This window comes from Tetrao urogallus, assembly GCF_951394365.1.
Source record: "Tetrao urogallus genome assembly, chromosome: 4".
Classification (NCBI taxonomy): Eukaryota; Metazoa; Chordata; class Aves; order Galliformes; family Phasianidae; genus Tetrao; species Tetrao urogallus.
Window position 1 is genome coordinate 56,037,682 of NC_136817.1, and position 20,032 is coordinate 56,057,713.

General features: G+C 39.0%; 2 protein-coding genes across 2 annotated transcripts in view; one reads left to right on the forward strand and one right to left on the reverse strand.

The window, feature by feature from the left end:
• Positions 1–16,464, forward strand: part of FAM184B (family with sequence similarity 184 member B) — a gene marked incomplete at both ends in the record, with an annotated part of 33,117 nt that extends 16,653 nt beyond the window's left edge. The window contains 9 exons of the mRNA XM_079534938.1: positions 1,080–1,190; positions 4,852–5,064; positions 6,137–6,290; positions 7,440–7,552; positions 7,963–8,147; positions 12,234–12,351; positions 12,515–12,616; positions 13,210–13,415; positions 16,374–16,464. Of these exons, the coding sequence (XP_079391064.1) occupies positions 1,080–1,190; positions 4,852–5,064; positions 6,137–6,290; positions 7,440–7,552; positions 7,963–8,147; positions 12,234–12,351; positions 12,515–12,616; positions 13,210–13,415; positions 16,374–16,464 (1,293 nt within the window). The remainder of the gene's footprint in view (positions 1–1,079; positions 1,191–4,851; positions 5,065–6,136; positions 6,291–7,439; positions 7,553–7,962; positions 8,148–12,233; positions 12,352–12,514; positions 12,617–13,209; positions 13,416–16,373) is intronic.
• Positions 16,465–17,710: 1,246 nt separating this feature from the next.
• On the reverse strand, positions 17,711–19,552 carry MED28 (mediator complex subunit 28; the record flags this gene model as incomplete). The annotated part of the gene is made up of 4 exons (XM_079534516.1): positions 17,711–17,989; positions 18,622–18,734; positions 19,225–19,291; positions 19,394–19,552. The coding sequence occupies 4 exons, from the start codon at positions 19,550–19,552 to the stop codon at positions 17,792–17,794; spliced, it is 537 nt and encodes a 178-aa protein (XP_079390642.1). The 3' UTR covers positions 17,711–17,791.
• Positions 19,553–20,032: the final 480 nt, after the last annotated feature.

Sequence of the window (20,032 nt, forward strand, 5' to 3'; positions counted from 1 at the left end):
CTCTCACTGTGTTGCAAATGGCTGAGCTTTAATTTTCTTATTGGTACACATTATCAACAATTGACTTAAGACATTCTTTAGAGAATTCCACCTTTGTGAGAAGTTCTGTGATAAATTCTGTTATCTTACCTAGCAGTCCTTTGTAGATTTGCACAGAAACATTACAGACTGCAGTAGGAACACCAGTGGGGGCAGAAATGCATTGAAATGTAGGGCAATGTGTTTAATTTTAAGCATGTGTTTTAATGTGCAGTGATGCTCACGCTCAGTGTGTGTTTAAGCAGTTTGCCAAACTAGAGTGTAAATTAAGGCCAGATCTATTCTTCATCTCCTACTGTATTTTGTGTGATGTGTTTCTCAGGATATTATTAGACAAAAGAAATAAACACATGTATTAGAGCAGACTGTAGAACTGAACAATCAGGCTGGCCAAGTGTTCTATAGACCTCTATTGTTGCTTTTTGTTTTTCTCGGTTTTAATGCTGCTGTACCTTTCCAAGTTCAACATCTCTTTGAGAATAATCAAAACTCTTGCAGATGAGTTCTGAAGTCATGGAAGGAGTTCTGTCACTTAATGCTATGTTTTGTAGTCCTTTCCAGATTCTGGAGGCTAGGAATTGTGTTTAGTGCTCTTCAGAAGAATTCGTTTCTGTTTATGAAACTGCTGAAGTTTGTGCATTTGTGCACTACCACTTCTCATAAAGTAATCTATGAGAGTAAATTATTTTATCTGGTTGTGAGAGATCTGTGTGTGAAGATACAGTGTTTCAAGAAACGTAGTTGCACTATGAAGTGTAAGCCTTACTAAAAGGACTTTGTCTGTTACATGCAGTATTGTTTTATGAGGATGGTTTTGTACAAGTTATACTTAAAATGATGTGACAAGCTCTTCACGCAAGTCAGATCAAACTTAAATGCTGATCATTTCATAATATAGTTTTTTTTTTTTTTTTTAAGTAGATGTTTATTACTTCTAGGCTACAAATATTATTGCTTATAATCATCTCTTCTTAGAGCATTGCAGAAAGTTACTAAGGAAATCTTAAGTAAATTGTGTACTCTTTTGTTTCTGGACTTAGGAACTCCAGACGCAGCTAGAGGAATTTAAAAGAAAATCTGAGTGTGAAATAAAGCAACTAGAGAAAGAAAAAGAAGTCCTAAATGGGAAACTTCAAAACTCTTCACTTGAGGTAAGCTTAGTCATAAATGTAAGTTAGTAATAAAAGGGCTTTTCATTTTTTCTTCTGGACGACTCTTGATTACATGTGTAACAGGTTGCCCACAGATGTAATGGATCCTTGATACCTTGATACCATCCTTGAAGGTATTCAAGATCAGGCTGGACCATGCTCTGTAAATATAAATGTCTCTGTTCACAGCAGGGAAGCTGGACTAGATGGCCTTTGTGGGTCCCTTCCAACTCAAACAATTCTATAATTCTGTGTAATCATATTTGCTGTCATTGTCATTCAAGAAAATATGCAAGGTAGAAATAACAAAAAACACTGTTCCTTAATGTCTATGAAGATTTTTGACATGCTTATTTATTTTGATAAATTTCATAATATACCAGTCTCTGGTGTTATATTATGGCTTTATGCTAAGGAATTTGGCTCTATCTGTGTTGTATGGTGACTCTGACTGTTCACCTATGGGGCTATGTGGATTTGAAATCTTCTGTTTGTTTTTGTTTGTGTGTGTAGATGTGTAAAAGGGCTTTCTTGTTTGCTTGCTCCCTTAAGCAAGAAAATTGAATGGTAAGAAAGATTGAGTGGCTCATTATTTTTGCTCTGCCTGCCTGATGAAGTAGCTGATGGGGTGACTGAAGCAGGTTAGAGCATGCGGTAGTTCATATATTAGCAATTATTTACGTGTCTATGTTCTCAAGATCAAAAATGAAGTAGAGAAAGCATCATGACTCCGAAGTAACTTTTAAGATTATGTACCTTATGTACTATTCCCTGTTCCAGTTATAGCTAAGTTGCAATAGAAATTTGCTAACATGTATTAATCTGGAAATGAGTACCTGAGATGTTCTGCTATTAGACTATCCACCTGTGGGTATAGTTAGGTGCAAGCCAAGCAATGCAAATTTTCCAGACTACTTTATCTGCCAAAATATTTGTACAATAAAATGTCATGATTTGAAAAGCCAATGCCTGCAGGTTGGATAATTTTCTGTAAACAAAACAGAACCCCTGTAAAGCAATTGCTTAACGAGGTAAAGAGTGCTTTTATCATGAGAAGTGTTTTCTACTTTTTTCTGCCAATCTGGGTTTTAAGAAGCCAAAATATTACCAAAGAAAACTAGAATATTCCCAAATACACAAAATCCTGTTTAGTTTAAAGTAATGGACAGCAACAGGAATTAGGTAGCTAACACTGCTGAACAAGTGAATTAGAGGTAACCGCTGTTGTTGTGACTGACTGACTGTAATTTCCATCACTTTGTATTTTCACTGCTTCTAAGCAGTTTCACTTCCAGGAAGTTCAGTAGGATCTTGCATAGCAAGAGATGAAACCCGAGATTTTTTTCTCAGCTGGCTTTTGTAATTTCTGAGTGGCTATCATAAGACCTCTTTTGGTGTTCAAAGACAGAGAAAGAACAGGTAGACCCATCGGGGGCCTAAGCAAGATGTTGTCCCACCTGCTTTCACTTTCCCCTTCCTCTTATACTGCTTGGCGTGTGGTATATTTCAGCAATCACGGCATTTGTTGTGGTCATTTACTATATAAAATCTGCTTTTCTCCCCAGTCAGCTGTGATAGTTCTGAATGAAATGTAGTCCTCTGCCTGTTCCAGTACCAAACAGTTGCATTCTGACTGTCTATCCATTACTCACTATTACAAATGCAGAATATAAATGTAGTTCTTAATGTTCTAAATTTCTGGCTAAGTCCTGGTTTTAGGTTTTATTACACATCTGCATGTCACTGTTTTCTACAGTGTTCTTCATTGGGAGAATTTCAGATCAATCCAACTTGTGTTGGCTACCCAAGTGACTTCTTTGCATCTAATGCAATGTGCAGGTTCTTAGAAATCAGTCATCTTTATTCTTTTCTAATCTTCCCTTAAGGGAAAAAAATATCCTTGTCTATTCAAAGCTGAAAACTTATTATGGTATGCTGGCATATGTAGTACCTGAAAGTTGTACTGATTTGAGGTATAAGGGAAAGAGATGGGCACTGTCCAACCTGATAATATTGCATACATTTATGCATATATGTTCCATTGGAAGGCCTCAAAGAAATCAAAAGGCTTATTTCATGAAATAATTATTGTTCAGGTTTTGCAGATGCAAAAAGTAAAGCAGTGAGCCATGAAATTACTTTTCTTGAAGTCATGAATTCAGGCCAGAGCAACAGGAGAGGAAGCCTGTTTCCTATCTGCTAGTCCTATGATACTGTGAGTTCATAGTAGATGCAAGGAATGCTGAGAAAATATTGTTGCTAACTACATAAAGCAAGTAATATAGTGTGCATCATATTGTATGTTATATTCACAACATCATGTGAGTATGAACAGATGCGCTAAAAAACAATCCAGTGCATCCTGCAGTCTAACAGTGGTGTGAAAATGGAAATGGTTCCTCTGAAGCAAAAATTTGCATTGTTGGTATTTTTTTTTACTTTCTGAACCAGTTACTTGGAGGTATTGCCTCTAAGCAATTGAAATTACTTCACCAGAGAAATGAAGTAGTTTCAACTGACAGTACTTTCCTTTTATAGATATTTGGCTGTTCACAGCCAACAAACAACCATTCACTGTATCACATTATGTTTCACACAGGGCAGATTCCCAGCTGGGAACTTTGCAGTGGCTCAGCCCAGAGCTTCCGCCTCAGAGACTAGGCAATGTGCTGTTACTAATCCAGTTCTAACCTGGATGATATTTCACATCTAAAAATAGCTTTCTTAGCAGTATAAGGCATATTTTTGGTTGGGCTGACATAGCTAGAGTACTGTGCAGAGTAGACAGAATCATGATAATTAGTCTTCTCTGGAGACTCACTTCAAAACTGCAATATTTCTATATCACTGACTTTTTTATTTTTTTCTTGATAAATAAGCCAGATTTGCACCTATTTGGTGCCTTGGAAGGAAAGATATAAAGTCTCGTGTGGACTGAATGCTAATTTATTGGAGTCCTCCAATCCCTTACTTTTGCACTGCAAGATCTGTTCAACAACTGTAAAGAGACTATTCTGGAATTACAAGGTACATAAAATAGAAGGGCAGGATTCATCAGAACCTTGGTGGCAGGCTTGTGAGTATCATCAAACAATTATAGCAGCTGTAGAGGTGTGCCTGTTGTGCTTGCTCCTGTCCCTGCAAGCAGGACTTGCCATCTTGGAAAGCTGTTAACTGTGAAGTTAACTGAGGTAACTGAAGTAAGCTTTAAGACAGCAATAAAATAGCATTCTGTTATTATGTTGTTACTACTTCTACTGTGTTACTGCTTTGATGTAGTAGCACCATAGTAAGAGTAAAACTGAGTAGCATTTGAGTACCTTATTTTGTCTGTCATTTTAAATAAAGAAATTAAGTTTCTAAATGAAAATGTTTCAAATGATGAATTCAAATTTTCCTGCTTAATACCATCGCTATGAAAAAAAAGCTTTTAAAATTTGCCTTTGAATATTTTCAGTTGGGTAACCATTCTGGATTGCTATATTGGCTATCTGGAAAAAATCACTTAGCTCCCTTCTTCAGTGAAGCAAGGGCTCATTGCATGAAACAAGCATCTTGCTATTTTTCACGGAGCATCACAAGATCATAGAATTTGCTCAGATTTACGTAATTCTTCTCCATTGTTAGTACAGCCATTAATCCTTTCCTGCTTTTCTGGAAGGTGGCTCAGCTGAGGCAAATATTAGACCAACAAGCAGATAATTTCAAGGAGTCACTGAAGAAACACAATCTGCAGTCCAGCAAAGAAAAGGAGAAGCTTTTGCAGGATCTTCAAAACACCATTAAAGAAAACCAGAACGTTAAACTGCAGCTGGAAGCATCACATCAAAAAGTTTTAAAAATGTTGGAGAAAAACAAAAAACAGGAACTCAAGGTCAGTTTATTACCTGTTACCTTAACTGTATGCTGCCACTGTGGCTCATAAGGAGCTATTCTGTGATTTTGAAACCTTGTTATCTTAAGGGTTGGGTTTTTTGTTGGTTTGTGGTGGTGGTGTTTTCATTTTAACTTCTTTTACTGAGATCACAGTATGAATGAAATTATTTCTATAAAATACTGTGTCCTAGTCTGTAGTTAGGCTAAGATGAATGCAAATTTATTTTTATACTATATATAAGCTCCTGTTTTATTAACAGGAGTCAGATGCTTTCAAGAAATGAATTCTATAGGTAGATAATGAAAGCTTCTAAAGGTTCAAGGGGATTTTTTTCAGTGACAAAATGTTAATGCAGTATAATGAGGTACTGAAGGAAATAGCTGTTCAAGTGGGGAAAAAAAAAAAGCTTAAAAGTCTACATGCACTTGTAGCATGGATTTAGTATGTCTCTTTTCTGTATTACATACGTTAGGGAAAACCTTTTTAAATGCATTTGGTAAAGCCCCTATAAAAATGATTTAATGTTTTGTTTACATATTGAGAATCAAATCCCAGCTTTATCAAACCAAGCTGGAGGCAGTAGCTGATAAAAATGAAACTGGTAATAGGAGCTTGTTCTCAGAGCCACTACAGAGCAACTACTCCAGCAAGGTATCAGTAGCACTTCCAGTGACGACAAGAAGTTCTGTCCAAGAAAGACTGAATGAAAGATAGAAGCCTTTGTCTGACACAGTGTGATAAGAAAAGGTATTCAGGTCAAATCTGGGTCTCTGGTGAATGGTAAAAACATTTTTTTTAGTGCCAAATATGTCACTGTTGTTGCTTCATTTTACACAACAAATCTAATAGAAGATATTGTGATAGTTTATCTTGTCCATATTAAGTTTTCATTTTCATCTTCTGGTCATTTTTATTCTTATGTTGATGAAGTGTCACACAAAATGATGATGAAAATAATAAAAGTTCTGCAATGGAAGACCAGATTCATCCAGGTTTACAAGTAAACCAATAAGGTGATACATAGGCTCTGACTACTTTCTTTTTTTGGGGGGGGGGTGTTTGCTTACAGGAGGCAGAAGAGCGTTTGAAAAAGGAGTTTAATGAGACTTTCAAAATCCAACATCAGTCTCATAGGCTGGAAATGCAAACCTTGGAAGAGAGAGCAAAGAAAGAATTACAGGATGAACTCGAGCAGATACAGAAGCAGCAAACTCTGTTGCTAGGTATAATGCCTTATGCATACACAGCTCCTACTGCTTGATGATATGCTTTGAAGTGGTTGTATTCGACCCATTCATTTTCCGACCCATTCATTTTCCTTCCCATTTTCTGGATCATCTCCTTTCCCATACCCTACACTTCCAGCAATACATACTTAGCCTTTGTTTGTTGACCTCACTGTGCTGTCAGCAGCTTGTATACAGCATACAAGTATATATAAATGGATGTATTGAATAGGAAAATTGTAGTTAGTATATATATTCCCTCTTTTTTTCTATGTGGAGAATTATTATATGTGATTCAAGTCTTTCTGCTGAGTTCAGCAGTAAGATCTGTGGCTACATACGTATTCTTTATTCAGTTTACAAAGCTCCCTGAATAGTTCAGATCTAAACAGAACACTGCGGTATGAGAACGTGTAATATCTCCAGGCCTACATTCAGGTTATTAAAGCTCACTTATAAAATGCTTTTTAACTAAAGAAATAATAATTTAGAAATACCGCAAGAATAAAGAGGATCTGTTCTTGCTTTTTTTCAATCATTCAAATTTATTAGAAAGATTTCTTGCTCTCTAAAGTCATTCAATACATTCAATAGATAATTTATGTTCTGCTTCTTCAAGGAAAATTGTAAGAATGAGAGAAGCAAACAGCTTTTTCCTTGTACTTGATCCATCCTGGAACTTTTACACAGTCTACAAAATAGCAGTACACGACAGGTCTGCTTATTTAAGCGTTGCATTTCGATAACACAAACAGAGCTCTCAGCCTTCATTATGGCTTCTTATAAAACAGCAGTGGACTTTGCAATGAAGCTCAAGAGTGCTGCAGTTAAGTCCAAAGTTAGAAGAAGCAATTGCAGTGACACAGACCTTACTTCTCTGATTCTGACACTGAGTTGTTGCAGTTGTAGCTCTGCATCTTTGTGCTATTGCTTAGTTGAATTGTCTATTAATAGGTTTGGCTTTTACCAGTGAGGATGTGTTCCTTTTTTTTTTTTTTTTTTCTATTACTGTTTACTAATGGCAAAGGCACCAAGGGAGAAAGCAAAATGTAATGTATTAATGTTTGCATCAACATTGTCTATATCTACCTCCCCTGCCCACCTGGCCTCCAACTGCCCTAATTATTATCCCTCTGGTGTTATTAGGATCTCTAAGGGTAGAAATTTCTGAGCAACAGACATCATGCACTAATCTCAAAAAACAAATAGAAGAGCTCCAAATGGAGTTGAGGAGCGTGAGGACCTTGAAGAAGCAACAGGCAAGAATCCAGTTCCTACTTCATTATCTTATTATGTTTTCTGAAAGCAGTAATATCGCTTTTCTCTCCAAGCATAATATTCTCTTGCAGAAATACAGTCGGTTTCCTTTCTTCATGTCGTACTTAAAAATGTTAACCTTGCTTATCAGCTTTTCCCTACAGGCAGACTTTTTTTGATTTAAAGATTGAGTCTTCAACACAAGTAAATGAATGAGCATTACAAAAATGTGTGTTTTATGGAGAATATAATGCATGTTTGGGAAAATGTGATCACAGATTTTGTCACACACATAGAATTTCACGTGAATTTGATAAATCAGTTCACTCAAATTCAATGCATGCAAGTCCAATGAGGTCTTCAGGTTAAATCATGAGAGGCTATGAGTAAATATTTTTTTGTATTTTCTTAGGAAGGAAGCAGCCAGAACCAGATCAGATCTCTTCATGATGAACTGGAAAAATGTCAGAGTGAAATTTCTGAGCTCAAAAAAGAGAACTCACTTTTGAAGGACACAATGGAATTACTCAGTGCTGAGTTGGAGACACAGAAGCAAGAACCTGCACAGCTTCAGGATAAGGAGAGACAACACAAAAGGTTTGCCTTAATTTCACTTCACAGTGCTTTCTAGGGAGTGTTTTATTGAAGCTAGTATTAGAGATGTTCTAACTGTAATATTAGAATTTCTTTTTTTAAGTACTAATTTTACTTATAGATGCTGGGAGTTCTGCAAAACCAATAGTATCATATTCTTTTTTCCAACCATTCTGAAAAGCACTTGAAATAATTGTTCAGTTCTACATCACGGAGAAATTTGTCCAGTGTGGCCTCACAGGGGTGACCAGAAAAAAGCTGCATAACGCTGACTGAGTTTGAAAAGGATTGGAAACAGTAAATCCCAAAGTCATTCAAGACATATTAAAAAAATGTAGAAGTCTCTGAGAATAAACGTTAGCTTTTTAAACCCATTCTCTGTAGCTGAAAACAATGGTAAAAGCAACACCTGGGAACGCTGTATGTACTCTCTGTGATTCTACTCTGGCTGTAGCAGCCAGTTTTGCCCTGCAGGGTGAGGCAGTCAGAGCAGAAACTGACAGAGCCTCTGTGCTCACAAAAGTCTGGACCTGTAACATGCTGTCCGGGCACAGAAGGGCAAGCTCATAGTCCTGCCTGTCTTTCAGAAGGTGGACTGCATCCTGTTAGTATCCTGAGCCACAGGCTCAGAGCATGCATTGTGTTGCAGTAGTAGCAGTGTCCCCATGTCCTCACAGGAAACTGGAGTATTTACTTTTTACGTGGGAAACAAGATTGCAGTTGGCCGGTGCATTTCTATGGCCACTGAATCCTTTGAAGTTTCTGGGTCATAATATTTAACATGTTCTGTTTGCAAAGGGGTTGAGGGATCTGGCACAGGAATGCCTTTTAGTTCATTTCTGCAGCTGAGTGGAATGTATGTTCCCCACTACTCCATCTATATGTATAAGAGGAGCTTTTAAATTATGTGTTTCATAGTCTAGAGAAATGCACTCAAGGGATGTCTCTCTGCAGGCTGTCAGAGTGGCCAGAGTAATGCTATTGCTGTCTACCAGTTGGTGGATATTTAAAGAATGAGAGAGAGAGTTTTTTCCTCTGCATTCTTTGGAGAAATACTGAAAGCGTCTTTCATTTTAAGCTTTTGAAACAAGATCAACAGAAAGAATTGCAAGCAGAGTTTCATCAGTGCCCTCCAGCTGCCTTGGAGGAGTTGAGAACTTCTGTTCATGAAGAGAAGAATTAGTCACATGTCAGCAGCGAGGTCTGAAAGGCCTCAAAATGGTAATGCTGCTGGCTGGAGGATAATCTTTACAGGGGATAGATGGTCTAGCTCTACTGTAGTAAACAGAAGCAGCATTAATGGAAATTATGTAAGGAGAAATCTTTCAAATAGGAGGAGAAAATCAAAGAGCTCAAATGGTTGTAGGCATCTGATACAGCTGCTCTGAGGTTAACTGATAGAAAATGTGGAACATCAGCCTGCAGGTCTTATTTTGCTTTTGCAAGGCCAATAATTCAGGTAAGGCAATAGTTAAATTGGTGAGTGTATAAAAATAACAGCTTTTTACTGTAACCTTAACATCAGTCACCTTGTCTTCATTAATATATTTGTTTCTGCTGTTAAATTGTACAGTTGTTTCTACTCATTTTGGCTTTTTATCTGCAAAACTTGTCAAATCTTCGTAACTGATTATTTAAAATTAACACTGCTACTGTTGCCAAGTAAGTATAGCCAGTAATCTGCTTGAAGTAATCTTTTCTGTTCTCCTCAGTTGTGAGAATTCCACCTCAGGACAGAAACATTCTATAAGGGTTAGGATCAGAACAGTGTAAGGTTTTTTATGTTTGTTTGTTTTTAATGGGAAAGCAAATCCCCAAATGAAAAAGTTTCTCTAGGGTACGATGAAGCAGTAGCAAACAAAAGGCAGTAAGATAATATGATTCTTCAATAAATGTATTTTGTCTTGGGGGTTGGCATCAAAAAGCAATGTTATGGATGGACTCAAAAAAGTATTGGGCATTGTTTAGTTTTTGATTGATGGTGCTAATGAAATAATAGTATTTTTCAGAATGCATTGTCTGTTAAAGACAAACACTGTGAAGGCATTTCTGTAATGTTTCTTGCTATCTTTAGAATGGTGGTAGGCATTATTAACTATTTCTAATTGCTTGCTATGATGGGATCAAAGTATAGCATCAAAGTCTCATCTTAAAATCTCAGAGATTCCAATCTAATTTTACTTCATATTATATTAAATATATGAATCTACATTTTGTCACACTTGAGCATTAGGATTGATGTATAAACTAACCATAGACAGAATACCACTACTATCACATAAAAAACCCTCCACTTCCTGAAGGTTGAACAACGAGCGCTTCTTCTCCAAAGAACTTGGCTTTCTTACTGTTAGTATAGTTCAGCCTTGGACTGCAAGTGATGTGATGAAGTCAGATCATTCAGCAGAAGCCCCAGAGCTGTGCTGTTAGCTGCCTTTCTAGCCACTAAAAGACCTGAAAACTGCATGCTTTCATCAGTGATGATAAACTAGTATTAAAACATGAGAATTCAGAATTATTTTAATACTAATGAAAGGTTACTGGTAGCAGGCCTTAAAATGAAACATAAAAAAAGAACTAGATGTACTAAAACAAGATCACCAGAAGGAAAACAAAACTGTTATCTGATTTCAACAGCACTCAGGCACATCTCTAAGCAAAGAGCTTCTCCTTAGAAGCTGGGTATGTCATTTAAATAAGCTGTGACTCATACTGGCAGTGAGTTCTGTTTTAAATTATTATTATTCCTCCTGTGTATATATATATTTAAATTACTTATGGATAGAATATGATGAGCACTGAAATAGAAGTGTATAGGTTTTTCCTTTGCAAGCAAAAATAAAGATGCATTGTAATAAACTGATTACTGTTTAAAGGAAACCATTATACAGTTTTAGAATAATAAATTAAACACTGTGCTTGGCGTCTTACACTGTTATGATGTATAAAATCATCTTTGTCACAAATGCTTCCAGAGACCTTGATTGATCTTGCACTCAATTTTGTTCAGCACAGCAGCTGAACAAAATTAAAGTTAAGCTGCTCTTGCTCATTCTCACTCCCTTCAAATTTCTCAGGATATTCTTGAACTGCAACCCCCACTTTATCATGGAAGTAGATGCATTTTGCAGCCTTCTTTGGATGTAAGTAGTTCTGTGGTTCTTCAGGCTGTACATTAGAGGCCTCCCACAAATAGCCTTTGTTTTTGATGTTGTCATTTACTCAAATCTCAGCTGTGCAGCATAGTTTAGCTCCAGCAGAGACCTTCCTGCAAGTAGGCAGGTCTTTGAACATTTATATGTTCATATCTAAACTGTGAGATACACTAAATCAAAAGTGTAATATTGGGTTTTTCTCATTCAAATTTTTCCTCTCACCAAAAATAATAAAAAAAAAAGGTATTCTGTAATGAACTTCACTATACAGTGAAAGGAAATGAACTTCATGGCTCTCAGTTTCCTGAGCAGCAAAATTCATAAAATTGGCTGATGAAATAATCAGTTGCTTTTTCCATGTTTTAATCAAACATATGTTTCCACACCATCTTTAAGAAGGTGTAAATTCTAGTTTGAATCTTTTTCCTTGATTGAGGCGTTTAAAGAGCAGAAATCATACTACAGGCATTGCCTTAGAGGATTCACTAAAGCAGCAAACCATCCGAGCCTCTTTTTTAAATAAAAGTTATAGGAAGCTTGTATTTCTGAGACCTCAGTCAAATATGTTTGGAATTGGCCTGTAGACTCCAAAATTATTGGGTCAGAAAGAGAACAAGTAAATAGATGCAGATGTGAATAGACAGAGCAGTACAGATTTTTGTCATTAGTAAACTAGATAGGTAATATGATGTGCAAGCTTAATTAGTATTTTACTGGGGCTGGCTTTTACAGTGGGTAGGCAGTTTGGTTTGGAACTCCACAGTGTTCTGTGTTTATATATAGTCTATGTGCCCGTTTTTAAAAGTACTGTTCTACTGAAGACTCCTAATTATGTCCCCATGTTTTAGTTTTGGAATTTAAACTACAGCTCAAATATCTCTTGAACCTGGCCTAAGGAAAATTTTTGTTGGTCTGCATCCTTTCTTTGGCACAGACTTAAAAAATTAGAAGAAAACACAAGAAAACCAGAATCCAGACCAGAAGATATACACCTTATAAGCTGCCTGCAAGATAAACTAAGTGAGAGAGAAGAAATTATTAAGCAGCTGGTGGTAAGATATACTTTTACATGGTGGTACATATTTTGGCATCTGTTTGAAGGCGCTGTTCAGTGTTTTGCACATTGCTTCAGATTGATACTTTCTCTCTGCTCTGTAAGTATTTAACATAAATATGTTTACATACCAAAGAACATATAAATTTCTTTTCCCTCAGGAAGGAAGAAAATTTCAGCATTCACTTTTAGCCAGTACTGAATCTTACAGAAATCGATCTTTTTCTTTCACCCCTAATCCTGGGTGTTTGACTCCTATGAAGGTAAGATAGGTAATTCAATTAAAATTACAGATCATGATGTTTTGCCCCTATTTGAGTCATACAAATAACCAGAAAAGAAAAAGTCCTGTTAATTTCCTATAGTAATGTTATTCAGTAGAATTCTTTCCAATAGGCTCACCTGTGAGCAGGTTCTGAGTAAAACATAAACTCAGCAGAAGTGCATTGGTACAAGTTTTTAAGCAAATACAAAGCAGTGGATTCCCAAGCAGCTCAGTCTTCCACTGGATTAAGCACTGCTATCGATTGCAAGTAACTGGAAGCTACTTTGATGTTGTATGTATCAAGAAGGACTTTGAATTTTGATTTGTGCTACTTGCAGTTTGTCCCTGATCAGCACCTAACTGAGTTCTGTGTATATCTAAAACCTCAGAGTCAAATATACAAGTTGTTTTAATCAGACTACCAAACCCCATAGGTGCTTACAGCATACCCTGGAAAGAATGTATTCTAAATTAGAAAAAGATGGGAAACTTCATTTTTGCATGCTCCTCCCACATTGCCTAGGAATGAAGTGTTGTTTTTATAGTATAAGTGTGAAAAACGTGTGTGTGATAGTTCTCTTTTTTTTAAAGCAGCAGAAGAGACCAGTTGAGGTGCCCAGTCGTGTTGTCAGTGTACCAAATTTAGCTTCCTACGCAAAGAGCTTTTTGAGTGGTGACTTGAGATCAAAAAGAAATGTTCCTCAAATAACAAAATCAACAAGCTTAGACCAGAGTCCTGGATGCCTCAGAGTGGGCTCTCCAACAGCACAGACTTCAGACAGCAGCACTTCCATAAGGTATTTGTTTATTTTGATGTGGTTTCAAGGAATTTCAGTGAATTTGTATTCTGAATCTTGTAGACATCCAAGCACATTACAGGTCTGGAAATAAACAGCGATGCAAGATTCCTGTCTCTTAGTGAATTCCATGTGATCAATTTTCTCTAGATAGACCCAGAATTTAACTGCAAGTGTAGACTAATAACTGCCAGCAGAGCTTATCATTACAAGCGTGCCAGATACAAAGGGAGAAGCACTGGAAATATTGGAGTGGTTAATAATGAATGTGGCTGTTTAAAGCTTTGAGTCCCTATCAGTAATTCTGTTGAAGATGTATTTCTTACTTTTGTCTCCTTGTTTTGCACCCAGTTGATGTACATGAACTTTTATATTAGGAGACATTTGAATGACCCTAGGCTAATCATTTGGCAAAGGGTTTGGAGACTTAAAAACTGATTAGCAGATACTTAGTGGTCTCTCAGTGTCACATCAAGATCTTTTGCTGTTCTTGATTTCAAACAACTTAGTTTAGTGGGTTTGTGCTGAAAAGCTTGTTTTTTCTTCAAATTTATGAGCTATTATTTAAAGGTTTAAGATTTTCCAAATGTAAATTAACTCTAGGAAAGAGTTAAAAATATATGTAGGTAGTACTATATATAGGTACAATTATACTTACATGTAAAAAATTACCAGTATACTTCAGGACAAAAGCCAGCCTTCCCAACTACATCCTAGTGGACAGTAATTACCCTGTACATTGAATACCGTGGAGTTATTTCCTGGAAGGCAGATGGTGCTGACTCCTGCCAAAGACAGTAACACAGAGTGCTGGCTTGAATCCAGCTTGGCAATTCCTACATCTTAGAGTTGAAAGCATTGTGTCATGCCAGATGACTGCCATGGCAAATCAGATTTGTATTTTATAGAGTAATACATAGGGACATTAAGAGTAGCTTGACTGCTGCTTATTCTTTTAAATCCATCAGTCATAAAATGGCTTGGCAGGATGACATGGGATAAAACATTAGAGGGAAGAGGGGCCCTAGAAAGCTGGTCAGTATTTTCAAGGATCATGTCCTATAAGCCCAGGAGCAGCACATCTCAAGAAAGAGGAAGGTAGGCAAGAATACCAGGAGGCCTCCATGGATCAACAAGGGACTCCTGGACTGACTTTGTCATAAAAAGGAAGTGTATAGGCAGTGAAAGCAGGAACAGGTTATCTAGGATAACTACCAAGAAGTCTGAGCAGCCAGGGATCAGGTGAGGAAAGCTAAAACCCAGGTAGAATTAGATCTAGCCAGAGACATAAAGGGGAAAAAGAAGAAATTCTACAGGTTTACCAGTGATAAAAGGAAGGCCAGGGAAGATGTGGACCCTTTCTGGAAGGAAACTGGAGACGTGATCACGAGAGATATGGAGAAAGCTGATGTACTCAATGACTTCTTTGCCTCAGTCTTCACCAGCAAAGGCTCTATCCACACTGCCCAGGTTGCAGAAAGCAAACGTAAAAACTGGGAAGGATCTGCCCACTGTAAAAGAAGATTGACCACCTAAAGTGCACAAGTCCATGGGACCTGATGAGATTCATCCACAGGTTCTAAGGGAAACTGGCAGATGAAGCTGCCTAACTGCTGTCCATCTTATTTGAAAGGTCATGGCACTCTGAAGTTCCCACTAGCTGGAGAAAAGGAAAAATAACCCCAATTTTCAAGAAGGGGAAAAAAAAGAAGATCCAGGGAACTACAGGCCAGTCAGTCTTACCTCTGTGCCTGGCAAGATCATGGAGCAGATTTTCCAGGCCTTACTAGGGTATATGGAAAATAAAGATGATGTGATTAGTGGTAACCAATATGACTTTGGGAGTGTCAACTGATGAAAGATTGAAGATGAACTAGCAATGTGCAGTTGCAGCCCAGAAGACCAACCGTATCCTGGGTTACATCAAGAGAATTGTCACCAGCAGGTCGATGGAGATGATTGCTCCTCTGCTCTGCTCTTATGAGTCTCCACCTGGAGTACTGCATCCAGTTCTGGGGCCTCAAACAGAAGGACATGGAGTTGTTGGAGTGGATTCAGAGGAGGGCCACTAAGATCATCAGAGGGCTGGAACACCTCCCCTGCAAGGATAGAGCTGGGGCTTTTCAGATTGTAGAAGTAAAAGGCTCCTGTGATACCTTACAGTGAGCTGCTGGTACCTGAAGAGGGCCTACAAGAAAGCTGGAGAGGGGCTTTTTAGGAGGGCATGGAGCAACAGGATGAAGGGAAATGGCTTCATAGTGCAAGAGAGTAGATTTAGATTAGATATTAGGAAGAAATTCTTTACTGTGAGGGTGGTGAGACACTGGAGCAGGTTGCCCAGCATGGTTGTGGATGCCCCTTCACTGGAGGCATTCAAGGACAGGCTGGGTGGGGCTTTGAGCAACCTGGTCAGTAGGAGGTGTCCCTGCCTATAGCAGGGTGGTTGGGATTAGATAACATGAACTATGATATGAACTCATATGTGCTACCGTAAACTAAGTGAAATTAACACAAGTGTATTAAAAGCATCTTGAATCCTGAAAATTTGGGGATCATGTAATAGGATCAGTTAGAGACCAATTAACGTTAAAATAAAATGTTCAGTTCTAAATAAAACTTCTGTCCAATTTTCATGCACCAACTGTATATTTTAAGTGAATTGCAGCTGCCATTTTGTTTTTCAAAACTTCCTATTATTATACTTCTGAGATGTCAAGAGTTACTTTCAAACATTCCTCTGTTGCTGCTTAGCTCCTTTTCACACTCTCCTTGTCTTACTTCCAGTGCTCTTAGCCCAGTTTTTGTCTAGCTGGCACGGATCCCACAGTTATGTGAACACAGATCTGTTCATTGGATTTTAATGTTTTTCTGAAAAAAAAAAAAAAAAAAAAAAAAAAAAACTACATACTAAATATTGTTAAGATTGTAAGCAACGCTAACGTTTATTTGTTTGCACAGGATGCATGGCAGTGAATCACCACAAACCAAAGATGACCAAATACAAGACCCTGAGCATCAAGAGTGGTTTACTAAATACTTTTCTTTTTAAAGCAGATAATTTACATACTCCTCAGATTTACCAGAAAAGCTGTTCGTTTTCTGCTAGGGAATGTTAATCTAATAAGTTCTGCAACAAAAGGTGTCGAAATAATTTCCAAGGATATTGTTAGGAACAACAGCACTCTCTTACATCTAATTATAATGGAATTACAGGCATAGATTTCAGCAAAATGCATTTTTTTAATAACCTCTGTTTTAAAAAAAAAAAAAAAAAAAAAAAAAAAATTCTTAATACTGCTATGTAAAATTACTTTTTACTCAAATGTATCATTCCACAATTACATTAAATATTCATTTTGTCCTCTAATGTCCTGCTACAGACTCCAGATCAAGATATTACTTCTAAGTGATTTCTCTAGGTTTATATGCTTGCTTCATCAGCTGTTTTTGCATAGTAATGTAATTTTGTTTTAAATTGGTTTCTTGTAAAGTTGTTTTATGCTGAGCAGCATGTGATACACATCTAAGAATAGCAAGTTTACAGCAAGCTGTTTTAAAAATGTTTTCTGCTTAGCTTAATGGACTGTTTTGTATAGCGTTGTCATGTAATGTTCCTGGTGCACTTCAACTTGTGTAACAGTCAGCCTGATGAATCAGGATAGTGTGTAAGTACGAACATTAAAACTTGCTTGTAAGTGACCAACTTTCACGGCTTGCAAAATAGTGCTGTTATGCTGAAGTGTGAGTCGGACTGAGGCACAGACTTCCAGATTTATGGGAACTGCATACATTGTCCCCATATTGCTCTGACACCCAGCAAAATGCCTCGTGGGTGAACGACTGAATTTATCAAGCCACACCAACCACCTTATTGCTGGAAGGAATGGTGCTATTCACAAAAAGGCACCTGTAAATAAAATAACATTCAGGTAATTCTTCAACAAACACAGGGAGAGGGAATTGTCCAACTAGCACTCTAGTGTTATACATTGGATAGCTCATCTCCAACTGCTGGGGGATTTGAATCCCATTTTACTCCTCAGCTACATGAAGAAATTAAGCACTTGTAGAGAGACATCCATCCATCCTAACAAGAACCTTTGTGCATATTTGCATCATACTAGCAAGATACAATCAGGGGAAAGCTAGGACCATCCTTTCCAGAAAGAACAGGATGTATTGTGGAAAGTACACTTCTACCAGAAAGCATTCTGAACAGGAACTCCGTATGCTTTCAATTTAAATATAAAACCAAAGTGTTTTTTTTCCTCCAAAAAAAGAGTATTTATTTAACTTAATTCTATCTTATCTGTTTATATTTGTAGTACAAATTACATTATACAAAAAACAGATGAAGTAAAAAGACTATCAGGTTTTCATGTTTGCTTCATTGGAGCAGGAATATTAGCAGATGCCTGTTCCAGGTATGCTAAGGGACCTTGGGGCATTTCTGCAGGTTTTTTGTGCTGTACGCTGATATCTTCCAGGACTTGTTGCCAGTGCCGCAGTTTACTCAAATGCTTCTGAATTAATGCTTCTTTTCTTTGTAATTCATTTCTTAACTCTGAAACATCCTGTGGGTGAAAAAAATAGGTATTAGTAAACAGGCAGCAATGCTAGGAGTAATAAAGAACCTTGCTTAACATACATCAAATTTTTAAGCCTAGCTTTTCAAGCTAATCTTAAAGGGATGCTTAAAAGTCCTTAAGTGACAAGTTCCTGCACATGCACTAGGTTACCTATGTCAGAGCTTGGGAAGTAACCAGGAAGCACTTCTGTGCTGTGTGGGTGATAAAGGCTGCATAGTTTCCTTCTGTAGATTTACTCAAAAGGCCAATTGTGGGCTGTGTGCACCAGGGGACTCTGCTTGAACGGGGGTTGGACCTGAAAGTCTCCTGATGTCCCTTCCAACCAACCAACAGTTCTATGATCATTACTCTAGCAAAACCAAACTCATTTGTTTCTTCAGATGAATCAACATTATTTGCGCTCTGTTCTCCCCAGACCACCAGGCATCCTATCCCACTTGCTTAGATTTGTGCTGAGAGCTACACTGACAGCCAGGTTTTACCAACTTCAGGCACAGTGAGAAACCCGAAATTAGTGCAAATGAGGCAATTTACCTGCACTGCTGCGCACCATGTCTGGTCCAGCGCAACAAAGGTAAACCAATTTAGCATACCTCTTCAATTATAATTTAGCATACCTCTTTAATTACTTGTTCTGGTTTCTGGACAGAAAGCTGCAGTCTTTTTTGTAGAAAAAAGCATTCCGTTTGCCTTGCAACATCCAGAAATTTCTGGATGCACTGATCCACACCTACAGGTAGAACAGCAACAGGGAAAGACAGAAAAGATTCTCAGAAAGCCACCACAGGCCCATAGTGGCATTTGAGTGCATGCTGCTAAGTACACCTTTTGCTACACCATCTGGAATAAATCTTACGCTCTTCTGGATGGGATTTCTGGCACACGGCAATAGCACAAGGTGTGTATTAACTCTCTGCATCAAACACTGCTTCGCAAATTCTCAGCACTTACCTTAAAGGTGCAAGAAAACATTTTTTTTCCCCAGTAGTTTTATCATGTTTTCTATAATGATAAAGAGCGGTACAATAATCCGTGCACTGTGGCTGAACAAGAAACGTTCGCAGCAAGCCCAAGCGGCCGGCTCAGTGTAAGGCTCACAATACAGCGTACTGACAGGATGCTCCCCTTTCGCACCACGCCGCTACCAACGCTCTCCCACCCGCACACGTAACCCGAGCGCGCAGCCACAAAGCGGAGCTCGGCCACGCGCCGGGCCTCACCGGTGCGGATCTCCTCCTGGTCGGTGCCGTTCACGTAGTCCTGGCTGACCAGCGAGGCGAAGCAGGCCTGCGGGGAGGGAAGCGCAGAGGTGAGGGCGCGGCGCTGGACGGACCCCCGCCCCCCTCCTTTTCCCCCTCCTTCCCCTCCCCCCCCCACCCCCCCCGGCACCTCGAAAGACGCTTCCAGCTCGTCCACCAGCGTGTTGTTGGGATTGCGGGGCCCCGTCGGAGGCGGGATGAGGCCGGCCGGCCCGACCCCGCCGGGAGGTCCGGGCGGCGGGGGTCCCGGCGGCTGGTTGGCGAACATCCCGCCCAGCGCGCCCGCCATGGCGCACGGCTGCTGGCTGAGGACCGCGCGTGCGCGCCGAGGCCGACGGCGGAGGCGGGCGGCGCCTCAGGGGCGTTCCTCGGACCCAGGCGGAGACAGGAGGAAGCGAAGGCGGGCCTGCACGGCGGGAGTTCGCGCCCCCGGCCCTGCCTTCCCCAGGTCCACAGGTAAGTGGCGGCTTTTTCGCCACTTTTCGCGTTTGAGTTTTGGTTTCCTCCCTGACGGCACCTCCCCCTTTCTCGAAACCAAAACCGCTATCCTACATCACGCCCAGTCTGCGTGACGCACCGCTGGTTCTGCAAGCATTGCCACAGCTCACAGGAGCACAACCACAGGTGAGGGCACCCCCAACACGCACAGCTCCGCTTCCCCCCCCCCCATCAGTTCTCTCTTAATCAAAACACACTCTGCAAGATTTATTGTTTACAAGAACTGTGCTTACTTCATACATACAGCATTTCCCATGGTCACAGTCTGGTA